Source organism: Amphiprion ocellaris, chromosome 8 (genome assembly GCF_022539595.1).
Source record: "Amphiprion ocellaris isolate individual 3 ecotype Okinawa chromosome 8, ASM2253959v1, whole genome shotgun sequence".
Lineage (NCBI taxonomy): Eukaryota > Metazoa > Chordata > Actinopteri > Pomacentridae > Amphiprion > Amphiprion ocellaris.
Window position 1 is genome coordinate 26,196,976 of NC_072773.1, and position 13,399 is coordinate 26,210,374.

Genomic DNA, 13,399 nt, shown 5'->3' on the forward strand with positions numbered 1-13,399 from the left:
TGTGACCCACTGTTGCCTTTTTTAATGACAAAACCAGATGAAACATCAGAAAAAAATGCACTAAAATGATCTAAAACTTACTTCTGGTGATCAATAAATGGATCCAAATATATTTTGCGTGCAGCAAAAGCCTGATACAACATCACAGATTTACACCGTTGTCCAAAAACTATTAAAAATACACCAATGAGCCATACTGTTTCAACAGCTGACGCGTTGTTTTATCACAACGAATGTAGGCAGCGTACTGTATTTTAAGTCAATCCCACATATGCTGCCCTGCTGCTGTAAACACTCACTTATGCAGCAAATTCATGTCTAAAAATGTCTCCCCGAAGTACACTGTTCCCTCCTGTTTGAGTAATGCTTTGTTAAATACGGAGTCTGTGCTTCCTGTAAGAAATATGGAAAAACAATGAAAATATACAGTCCTGAAACAAACATTTGCTAGAAACTGTGAGCTTGTTCCACCCTCAGGACAGAGAAGTCTGAAAGTATTGAGAGATGGAGTAACACACTGGCTCTTGGCAAAAAGAGAAATGTAACACAACACCAGCCTTTCTGAGGCCAGTCAGTGGTTATGGTCTTTGTTGAGAAACACTGGAGCCTCTTTGTGATGCAAGCAGAAAAAAATGGAATATTTCTAATTATTGAATAAGCAGAATAATGAATAATTGTACTGTGTTAATGTGTTCAGGTGACTGGATGTGTAAAAATATACTGTCTAGCACTGTGATCCTTTCAAAATACCATGTACTGAGTATCCTTATCTAATGTCCAGTTTAGGTAGAGACTTATTCAGGTATTAAAAAACAGTCAGCAGAATTTGAAGTTTTCATCACAATATTCTTTATGCACCATAAGTGGTCACTGTATAATCCGTCACTGTTTTATTTTAGGAAAAACTCAACTGAATGCTTGTTTTTGTTTGCATCTGTTAGTCAGTGGTCAAGACTTTTACATTTTAAAAATATAAAAGCAATGGAAGGAAATGTATTTTTACTGTCACTGTTGCACTGTAAAAATTTGGGAACATTTTCATAAACCAATACCAAAGCAGTGTTTTAATAATGCCCCTAGTCCAAGGAGTTAATATTATATTTTCAGTATTTGAACCTGAAATGGCACGCTATACATTTTCTAAGGTAACTACATCATGTGTTAAACAACTCTGTCTGCAAAGCAGCGGCTAACTTGTTTGCTCCTGTCACAGTTGAACGCATGCAATATAAAGTCCTGCACCTCTGTGGAAACAGCACAACCCTGGCTTGAAGTAGAGAGAGGTGCTGTATAGTTGCTATTTAACTGTGTGCAATAAAACAGTTATATAGCAATAAATCATAAAAATAATGGCTTGATTTCTTTGAATATTTATTTTAGCACAATTGAAAATAGCCTCTTATCAGCATTTATATGTGTTACCAGTACTCAAAAAACGTCTCTCAAGAGGCACTATATACTGTAGATATTTTACTACTTAGATTTTCACTTTGTTTCCATACTAGTCCCCTCTCTGCCCAGTGTGCACATAGCCTGCAGTTCAACCCACCTCAGCAAATTCAGAATTAGAATTTTGTCATGAGGCTGTTGGTCCCAGCTAAGTCAATAATGGCTTTTTCAGTTCAATTTTTAGATTTATGCATAATCTGGTTACTGCAAACTAGTCATTTTGGCAATTTTTTAAATGAGACATATAGAACAGACAGATTTTGATGTAAATCTGGTGATATCTGTTTTTACAGTTTCTGGCTCTGAAAATGGTGGATTTTGGTGATTTTTTTAACAAATATAACATGCCTTTGAAACATGCCAATGGGATTGGGAGCTCAGAGGAACAATATTTCCATCTGAAATTTAGAGAAGTATACAGTACAGTTGTACTAATCAAGGGTAAATTGTGAGTTCCGTGAACATTACTCAAATGTTATTGTTCTTACACGCTAAACTAAGATAGTGAACACTGTAGGCATTACAACAGACAAACATCAGCATGTTAGCATGTTGCTGCTGCAGTATTTGAACTCTGCTTAAAACTAAGAATTAATGCATTTATATATAATGCATCTGCATATTTGTTAATACTGTCTTGGGTGTGAATCACTCCTGCCAGTCATTAAAATGGGAAACACATTTCATTTACAGCAGTAATGTGAAATGAAGGACAACAGGTCTGAAAACAACTTAACTCCTGAGCTACACATTGCTTTTCCTAAATCTCAGTCCTCACTGACTGAAAGGTTGCATCCCAAAGTTAATTTTAAACGACTGATGATGTATCTGTAATAAAATCTTCACTTCTTAAAACAAGCACTGTTGTAATAGTTATTCTCTAAACTTATTGAAAGATACAGATGAGCTTTATTTCTTTTCATATTTTACTCATGTTAAAGATTTCACAGGCCTACAGAGGAGAACACATATATTTCATTCATTGTAATGACTTTTATAGGCTCAAATGTGTCTGGTTTTGCAGGAAAAAAAGCAAAAATTATCAAAGAGTTTGAAAAAAATATTATTATAATATGTTTTCCAATCCCCTCAACCATCTGGTGTGCCCTCAGTACAACCATCACTTTGAAACATATTTAGCTTTTTTATTTCCTGTTTTCAATATTTATATTAATGCTGTCTGTTCTCTGCACACAGGGGCCTCCATCGCACTGTGACCTTTGCAAGGGCCCAACGTGTTCTTCACATAATCAGGCAGGAATCTATTTTCAATATATCAGAACATCATAATCCCAGGCAGGGCACCCGGGGAGGCTCAGAGAGCCGGATTTACCAGTCACATGGCTGGGCGCAAGAGAAGGACAGAAAGCCGGAGATTGAGAGGCAGACAGTGAAACAGCAAAGAACATGAGAGAAAGAAAAAGGAAAAACACATTAGTCTAGACGATGCATTTTATTATGGAGCACTGCGATGCAAAAACATGCAAACCAACACGTGCCGTTCAACAGCAACAGGAGGGAGCGCTGTTTGATGGGGACGATGATCCCTTTCTTGGCTGGTTCATTATTGTCTGTGCATATGTGTGATAATCAAATCAATTTCTCAGGGGTGAAACACACATGAACAAACACACATGGTAACACATCCCCAGAAGATCCACTGTACTGCCTTGTTGAAATACTTAAAGCCTTGGGCCCTGTGGACGTCACAATCACAACAAACATGACATGAGTACAGTAGGAAATTGAACTCAGTAGAGCTGGACTGTGTCACCCACCCGCACATCCAACTGTTTGTGACGTAACTCAGGCCAGCTGTGGAGTCTGGCATGGTGCTGGGGGTTTGGCTCAGGCCACACTTTTTGTATATTTCACTGTTATGTGAGACAGCTGCAAAAATGGTGCTCTGGCGCGGTCATTACAAGAGTGGCTTTAATGGGCGGTAATAACAAAATCTACAGCTACAGGGTATTTGGAACATTCATGTTTATTTCTCTCTTCATTTATTAGAAGCAGAGTTAGTGACAATTTTAGACGATAAGGGGGAAATCAAGTGTAAAAGGATAATTTATGGGTGAGTGAAAGCAAATAATGAGACTAAAAGTAGATGAAACAAATGAGGAAGAAGCCAAAAAAAGTGGGTCATTGGGGTAAAGATGAGGAAATTATCTTTAAGGCTGGTTAAAGACACCATTCGTCAGCCAGATGTCCTGGTTTTTATCATCTGCCATCACGGAATCATAAATAGAGATGTTTTTACTCACAAGGCACAGCATGACGATACAGATTGGCTCGGATGGTCTTCTGCAGCTCGTGGTCAGGGGAAGACTTCTGGAACCTCAAGCTCAGGTAGTGCTTCAGGTCCTTGTTGAGCTTGTGACCTGGAAAATTCAGACAGACAGGAACAGCTCAAATAAACAAACCTCTACACAAAAAAATGGTCATCCCTCCACTGTTTACATGTTTTCGTGCTGTCTAAAGTAAGGTCATGAAATGGCATGACATTTCAATTGTTCAAATACTGGCAGTGCACAAGAAAAGCCTCTTTAACATCCCGTGGCAAATAAATGAATTTATGTATTTAGAATTGTGTTTAAATTCAGTGTAGCTGAAGAATAAAATCAAATCTGAAACCATATTAAACAGTTTTTAAGTTAATATAAAGCACAAGAAGGGACATATTCTCCAGACTCCCCAGTCTGTGGTTGAGCTACACTTTCTTATTGAATCTTTCTCTTTAGGACAGTATACACTTCACCCTAATCTCTGCAGCCCGCTATTTAGAGATCAGTCCACTCACAGCTGTCCTCCTGCATGTAGGAACCAAAATTACTCTCAGATAAGGAGACAGTAAATAAGCTACTTAAATGTTACATATATAAATATATATATATAAAATGCTAAAGGGCTGCAACTGATAATAAAATAAGAAATTATACAAAAACTTAATTGTGCAAAATCCTAAAACACAAATGCATACAATAATAAGCAATATAAATTAGCATAGTAAAGCTGCATAAACAAAATAACTCAAAAAATGTAATGCAATGTGTACAGTAGCTAAGGTTACAAGTCTATAGCATGCAAGCAGCTCTATGAGGCTGTACTTGGACAAAGTGGTGCTGTGTGCTAAATGTTTATGTTAGCATGCTAACATGCTGATATTTACCAGGTATAATGTTTCATATCCTTAACTCAGTTTTTAGCATTTTCAACATTTGCTAATTACCATAAAATCAAAGCAGAGGCTGAAATATGTTCAGTTTGCAGGCATTTAGTAATTTGAATAATTGGTGTAGCAAAGTTATTAGCATTCATATTAAGGGGAACACAACAAATGTCATGGCAACATTTCACTCAAAAAGAGTGTGGTAAGGGATCAAAATCATGTGGATTCATCTTCCAGCATCTTGAATGTGTGTACAAAACATCATGGCAGTCTGTCACATAGATCCTGGGAGATTTCAGTCTTGACCACAGCGGTCAACCTACCAGGCTAAAAACCCTGCAACCTTTGACACAGATATGAAATCGAGAGAGGAAAAAAGACTCTTGAATGCATCATTTTTAGAATTTTCATTCTAGTCCATATTATGGCTGGGAGCAACTATAGAAAAATGAGCCATATCAACAATGTGGGAGGAGATGAGAAAGACCTGACATGTAACACAGAGGTTCATTTAATGTGATAGGTAGAGACTGAGGTAGGTTTGGATAATTGATTAAAATGGTCTCTGATTGGCTGGAGTTCTCAGGCGTACTTAGCATCCATCCAATCAGACGTGCTGATGCTGCTGGCTGAGTTTGAACAGAGCTCTGCCGCTCACAATGGGGCCAGATGGTCAGAGCTCGCTCTCACGCCAGGGTCTCATTTAGGACCATTTAATGATCTCCAAATATATCATCCATGTCTGGCAGAGCTGGCAAGCAGTTCTTGGGGGAGGTGCCACGGCCTCCTGTCGGCCTCAGATCACAGCGGAGGAGTCTCTACTGGCTCTGTGTGGCTGGATGGCAGGGTCAGTGTGCTAACCGAGTAGGTAGAGTTTACTTTGGAACTGGTGGGGATTAAAACGTGATTTAAAGCCACAGTGAAATGTCAGTTGGAGCATCTTTAGTTTCTATTGCATGCGGCCACATGATACAGAATATGTGGGTAAAATAATGAATGACAATATCACATATCACAAGTGCAATATTCATATCAGTGCAATCCATATTTCATGTGCAATAATCACATGTAGAGCAGGTCCCTAACCACGAACCGTTTCCGTATTGTATATTGCTCTTATGTTGTATATATTTTTAGTGTGTTATACAGTCTATTTTCAATGCTGCTATTCAGAGAGTACCAAACCGATTTTCATTGTTTTCTGTAACAGTGACAATAAAGATCTATTCTATACTAAGTTAAAGAGCAAGATTTTGATCAACAATAATAAACAGAACTGAGCCTCACTGATTAATGAACAGTATTTACTATGCAAACAGACTCACATTTCAACACTACTGTAGTGTTGTCCTCAAGCAGAGATGCACTCTCTCAGCAGCCTTTTCAGACCAACTGGTGCAGGACTAAGGAGAAATTAATAAAGTTGACGTCAGCTATATTCTCTGGAGATGTAAACTATGTTTTTGACAAATGGGATGGACTTGACCTTACATGATTGACCATTAATACAGGCGTTATAAAGGACTTCGAAATTATGACCACTAGAGGACGCTGTCACAATGAAATGGGTCATGATCACATACTGTATGTTTGCACAACAACTTATCAGGCCATTTTGTTGCCTCAGTATCTCTCTGTTAGTTTCCACAGCCAGAAAGCTCTCAGTGACACGCAAACATCATATTTGATTGGATAATTCAGTCAGGATGGAGTTCTGATGAGTAATAAAACAGAAGAAGGAAATACATTTTATTATGAAAATAGATATCAATAGTAATTGAAAGAAAACACTTGATATATGTGTATATTAATAATCCCATAACCTTCCTCACTTACTCATCAAGAGCTAGTTTAGATTAATAGCACTATTGGTGAATAGATTAGTTTGGAATAAAGAGTGGAAACTGGGGGAAGCAGATGTGCAACATACACCAATCAGCATTAAAAACATTAAAACCACAGACAGTTGTAGTAAATGACATAGCTCATCTTCTTACAATGCAATGTTCTGCCAAGAAAGCGTGGGTTCTGGTATACATGTGGATGTTACTTTGACATGTACCTTGCACCTCACCTTGTTGCAGACCAGACAACCTCCGATGGCCTTGGCACAGTCCCACACAATGGCCTCCAGAGCCCTAAAGATCTCCAAGCAAAGTGGATTCTACCTCCAGACTCCCCAAATCACAATCCAATCGAGCATCCATAGATACACCAAAACAGCCTGATCCACTGAGGCCTCGCCCTTAAACCCAAAGGAGCCAGAGGATCTTCTTGGAGTCTTGGAGTCAGATATCACAGGACACCCATGTTCATAGTCCTGTGGGCATCTAATGGTCAGAGCTGCTTTGGTAACACAAGGGGGATCTACACAACAATGCAATTAAAAACGAGAGTTAAGAGGATAACACTTCATGCATTGAACTATTTCTTAGCTGGACAAGCGGCTAGAACATCCAGCTGAGACACCTGGTACGTTACCAGCCATCTTTCAAGTCCTCATGCTATGCCAGAGCTGCTGGCTTCACATACACAGCGTAGATTTGAGAATAATTCTGATCTCCCATCTGAGCAGATAACCATACTTCCTCAATCTGTCAGACTATACGTTTAAGGTTAGAGTCTGAGTTGAAATTCTACTACATGAGCCAGAGAGGAGGCAGGAGGTGCTCCCAGCCTGAGAGGAAGCGCTATTGGAAGACTACTGATGATAAAAACAAGAAAAGGGACAGACGGATCAGAAGCATCAGTGCAGCAGCTGAGAAAGTGAAAACTCCTCTTAAAGCAGAAGAGTATCAGTCATCTGCCCCGAGGTGTGGCCCCATGGTGACATCATCATCTGTCAGCCTCGGCTTCACATGCACCTCCTCCCCCCATGGACTATAAATACTGAAGTAACACTGATAATGTGAAGCAGCGCATCTGAAAACATGAGCACCTAAAGCACAACAGCGACAACAGGAACAAAAATAAAAATGACATCTGAACAAAATAGGCCACTAATACATCTGTCAGAATGAATGAGACGAGATGTGAAGCATCAACATAATACATGATTCAGCTTAAGGCTAACAGCGCTAAGCTAATATTGTCATAGCCATGAATGCGATTCTGGTGTGGGGCATTTTCTTCCCAGAAGTGGAGATACTGGTTGGTATTCTACTTTGCTGTATTTTTCCGTTCCTCTACACACACACTTACACACTCACACAGATGCACACAGCCCACTGTGTAATTCAGTGCAAGCAAAGCACTGTCAGGTAATTGTTACCTAGCAACCAGCCAGTGCTGACGACCATCATTACGGTCCCTGCTAGGCAAGCAGAAGTCAGATTGTAAAAAGGAAAAACAGATACAACAGCACACACTCTCACACACACACACATACACACACTCATTTAACATAAACACGCAGCCTTTCAGTCCTCTGTGGCTCCATCCCTGTAGCAATCTGATTTATATAAACAGCACCTCATCAAAAATAAAATATGTTACACATACATTTGTGTTTGCGTTCACTGTCTTGTCAGTTTTGCTGGCTCAGATGCTTTGCCTGAGATAAAGACCGCTGTCAGGAACAACCCCCTCCTGTGGCTACGCACAGTGAGCAGAGGGCGGGCTGCCCAGGTGTCATGCTCCATCAATGAGAAAGTCATCAAATATTCAATATTTATGAGGATTAAAGCCGTGTGAATCAGAGATTACAATCACACCACTGTGGCGCATGTCTGTGTGTGTCGAGTGAGTGTGTGTGTGTGTGTGCAGCTCATATGCTGTTTGCTTAGTCTCTGCATGAATTTTTAATCACAATAGCCGTTTCGTGAAACAAATAAGCAGATGTTGTGGTACTGTAGATGCAGCATTCTGAATGTCAAAAAAATGGAAATTTAAAAAAACAAAAAGCAGATATCAGATTAAGGCAGATGGCAGATTCATGGTTAGATCTGATACATTTCTGTTGTGTCACAGTTTCAATACAGAAAAATATGGAGTGCCGCCTCGGCACACGCTAGCTTCATTTTATATTTCTTCCAATGATCAGCTTTGCAAAAATATTATATTGATTTTGTGATTGTGGAATAAAACAATAGATTTTGTTTTCATGACCCATTTAAAGCGGTTTCCCAGCAGCATGTAAGAAAACAAAACAAAAATAAAGCTTTAAGATATAACAAAAACAACCAGATGTGATGGGAAAACTGGAGCTGAACTGATATAATCTCAGTTCAGCAATCAGGGCGCTGCAGCGTGCCATAGATTTCTGAACAATACACACAGTGAATTGTTCAATTCACAATGTGTACTGAATGGAGATCCCAGTATTGTGTACAATAAGAGCGACGTATTGTTAGTGGGAATGTGCTGGGTATTCTCATACAGTATCTACTAATCCACAGCCGTCTGTTTCTCCTAAATATAGTGTTCATAATGATGATATTTTAACTAAAAATGGCAAATATTGGATTAAATATTCTGTTACAGGTTTGCATTTTAATATGATTGAGATTGCAGTTATACGAAAATGTTACTGTCTGTAAACAAACAGTGAAGGAGAAGAGAAGCTCTTTTATAGTGAACTGGCATCAGTCAGTCAGCATCATCACTTACAGTATATTAATGTAAATATTTGGTTGGAATGTATCGTGTTCAAGGACATCTGAATAAATACTACTGTTACTCCCTGCACTCTACAAACTTATGTTTATAGTATAAATATGCCAAGAAAAAGAGTAATTCATGAAATTGCCTTTTTACACCAGTAAATGTATTATTATTAAAAAAAAAAAAAAAAAAATTTTGTGGAACACTACAGACACTTTGGCACTTCTGTGAGGTCGTACAGGGACATGGTAGTCCTTGGAGCTAAATGCCAACAGTACTTAGTAACGGCACTCAGTTTAGTGTATTACCTCACAAGCATTTGTTAATTAGCACGACACAAAACTGCAGGATTAGTGTTGATGTAGCTGAGGAAGGTAATTTAGTCAGTCAGTTTTGCAGGAATTTGGCCATAAACAGAAGCATCAAATTAAAAAAGAAAAATCAGTGTGATAATGGTGCTAAATCAAAAGCTAAAGCATCACCCAAGTTATTACAAATACTGTTGATAGAAACATGAGCCAAATACATGGATGGTGGGATCCATCAGCTGGATGGATTTCTACGAAATTTGGTTCACATTAAACAATTCCCTTCAAACCCACAAATGTCAACCTGGCGGTGGCATCAACAAAATCAATACAGCTCATCCTGTGGGGACCATGAATGTCTGAACAAAATGTCATGGCAGTCCATTCAGTAACTGTTCAGACATTTTAGTGTGAATCAAGGGAAGCGGAGGACCAGAAGCCGACCAGAGAACCAGACTGCTAAGGTAGCTAAAAATATGAGTTGATACAAATTGTTGATTAAACAGAAAATGAACCTGCGGCAATTGTTTTTGTCATGTGTTTACTAAAATTCCACAAGTAAATGTATGCTTTCAACATTTAAATGTGAATATTTGCTTCTATGATATTGATAAAAATTAAGCAATTTACAGATCATGTCTCAAATGAGATTCAACAGATTTGTCAAAAAAAATATATTTGTCTCTTCTTCTTCTTCTTGATCTCCAGAAAGTCTCATGGGTAGATGTGTTGGGTCATAAACAGTGAATGGCCCATGAAAGTTCAGCACACTGTCAGCCATTTGAACTTCATCAACAATGTTAATGTCCCCTGATCTTCACATCTCAGATCAGATACATGAACCTTTCCTGGACAAAAGCATCTCAGTACAGTGTGTACAACTGGCTGATAGTGTGCAGGACTTTGCAGATTAACTAATGACAAACTGTTATTTTACAGCCTTAAAAATGCCACGTTATTCTGGCAGTAAAATCACTGACAATCAGCCTGTCTTCAGACAAGATTGATCCAGTCAGAGCTTGGAGTGGTTATTCTTGACTCTCATGACAAAAAAAATGAAGAAATCACATCATCGGGAAAAATCTAAGACGCGAGAAACCTTAGCGGGTTGAGATTTGGATCCTGGGAGCGACTGTGTTTGTGAAGCTGGCTGGTAAAGACTGTGTGTGACAGCGACTGGTGCTTTTCAAGTCTGATGAGGCGGAAGAGAGACGTGTGAGGATGTGAGGCTCCTGTCCTCTTACAGATAGAGAGAGAGAGACGGATTTAACCCAAATAAGAGTGGATTATACACATCCTCCATGCCTCCAGTCAGCATTACATAACCTCAAATCTAGTTATGCATCCCTGTCTCATTTTGGGAATAGAGGTGGGGGGTGTGCACTCAAACGTCTATAGATATCGATTCACGCATTGTTACACATGAAATAGATGCACACACAAAATGCATGGAGATGTGATCTTAACTGGAATGGCCTTCATTAGAGGTCTTTTTAGCATGGCACTAAAAAAAAGCTACATTTGGAGAGGAGTTAAGAAGAACTTGTGCATTAAAACAGCTAGCAAAAGAGCACAAACATACTGTGGCAGCTGCCTAAAACATCAGCACTAGCCTCTACCGAGCAGCTACATGTTTATAGTACCACATAGCAGCTGTCGTCACTACAAGCCACTGCTACTGCCTGTCAATCACGCCTGTGCAAATAAACATTCCAGGTGGTTTCCATTTCAAAGCGGAGTGTCAGACATCCAAGCAGCAGTTGTGCTGTGGGTGTGTGTGATTCTTTGTATGCAAAAGTAGCCAAGTTAAACCAACAGCTTCTACAGAACTGACATTCATGTCAGGAAACGTCCACATCCGTGTGTGTGCTGTGAAGCTCTGCTCAGCTGCTGATTGGGATTCATCTGCCACGCCACAGCTCAACACTGCCCTCTGTGTCTCCAAGCCTCGCAACCAATAAGTGCGCTTCACGGCAGACCCGTTGCCGTGGCAACCGAGAGCCAACCACAGATTGATATGAGCCATGTATGGTCATTATGGGATGCTGCCCCCCAATGGTGGATCTTAATTATATGAGGTTGGAGAAAAAAGAAAAAAAAAAAAAGACAGACCTTCGAATGTGGCTTCAGAGATGTGACTTTTAATCCCTTGTGGCTGCACTTGGAGGTAATTTAAAGATTCCAAATGGCCTTTAAGATCCGCTACCAACTGGAAAGTGAGGAGGACGGTCTTAAGTGAAACTCTGAGGTAAGTTTACTTGAGGTGAAGTTTTCCATTTAGTTTAACTTCATACTTTTCCTTTACAATATTTCAATAGGAAATATTATTATTAAAAGTATTAATCTAAAAGCTGCAACCTTAAAAATGTCAATGTAGAATGTGCGTCCTTGATGATATTAAAATACAAGAATATCTATGATATTATACCACATTAAAAAGGAGCAGTACTTTTACTTCTGACACTTTGAGCACATTACGCTGATTATATATTTATAATGGGCTAATTTATATAAAATGGTACTCCTACTTTTACTTAATCCTCTGAGTCCCAAGCAGTTTCTGGGTGTTTTTTGCTATTGTCACATTTTCTTTCACTGTGGGTTCATTTTTCACAATTATATAAACAGAATAGAAACACAATTATGCAAACAGAACTACAATGGCTGGAAGTAAAGACAACTCAAAAATATTATATGTGAAGTAAAACAAAGTTAGAATGTCATAAATTAGATAACAAGAAAAAATGTTTTGTTTTGTTTTGGTCAGCACCAAATGTTCATATTTTCTAATCCAGGTTAAAAACTTATCTTTTAATCTTTCACATTTCAATCTTTTATCTGCACTGTTTGTTCTGTTAATAATTTTAATGAAAATTATTCCTTTTTGCTGCATTCATATTTTCTTTTTTTTTTTTTTAATTGTATTCATAATAGGGTTTTATTTTATTTTAAATTGTATGTTCTAATTGTTGGGATTTTTTGCTTCTGCGTAAAACACATTGAGCTACTGGTATATGAAATGCGCTATACAAATAAAAATGCCTTGTCTTCTTTTATTTTTACAAAAACTAAGAAAAAAAATTTAAACCCAGAATCTGCATGTACAACCTTTTTCTAAATATCCAAAGATGGTATTAATACTGAATGAAAATTTTTTCTTTTTTTTTTTAAACAAAAATTAGACAAAATAATTTAGTTTGTTTTTTAATGCATGAAGAATAAAGAAACTTTGATGCATTACCATGATTTTAGATTAGAGTAATTTTGCATGGCACAGATGAGCATCGCTAGGACCACCTGAAAGTTGAAAATCCAGTAATTTTTCAGTTTCTTTTTTTCAGTTTCTGGCTCTAAAAAATGGTATAACTTTTGGAGATTTTTAAAAAAAAAGATAGTGTGCCTTTCAAACCCACCAGCAAGTTTTGGAGTTCAGAGGGTAAACCAAAATATTTGAGCACTTCTTCCAACCTCTAAATGACTGAAGATGCACCTAAAACTTCCTGGCAGTGAAAACCAGTTGGCTAACACACACAAACAATCCCCACCAAGCTGGGACAAATCTAGCGTAATGGATTTTGCAAAATATCAACACAACTGTTTAACTTCAAGATACAGACCACACATGCAGGTCTAGGTTTGTTCTGACCACAGCAGGAAAAAATCCTTAAATTACAGCTGCTCCCTGGGAGAATGCCACACAGTTAATAGTCTGCAACTACTACTTGAGTAATTACTGCAAGCAAAATATGTATTACATGATAAGATGAGCGTGGTTGCATTCAAAACAGTAAACTCTGGTTTTCCCATTATATTTACCCTAAAACAGATTCCAAACAAACACAAACTTCACCAAAGAGAACACTGTAACTCC

At 38.3% G+C, this 13,399-nt stretch overlaps 1 protein-coding gene across 14 annotated transcripts in view; it reads right to left on the reverse strand.

Moving 5' to 3' along the window:
- LOC111576822 (membrane-associated guanylate kinase, WW and PDZ domain-containing protein 1-like) overlaps positions 1-13,399 on the reverse strand; it is a 101,483-nt gene that overhangs the window by 59,803 nt on the left and 28,281 nt on the right. For all 14 annotated transcript variants that reach the window (XM_023282738.3, XM_055013209.1, XM_055013207.1 and 11 more), the window contains exon 2: positions 3,714-3,830. In XM_023282738.3, coding sequence (XP_023138506.2) covers positions 3,714-3,830 — 117 coding nt within the window. The remainder of the gene's footprint in view (positions 1-3,713; positions 3,831-13,399) is intronic.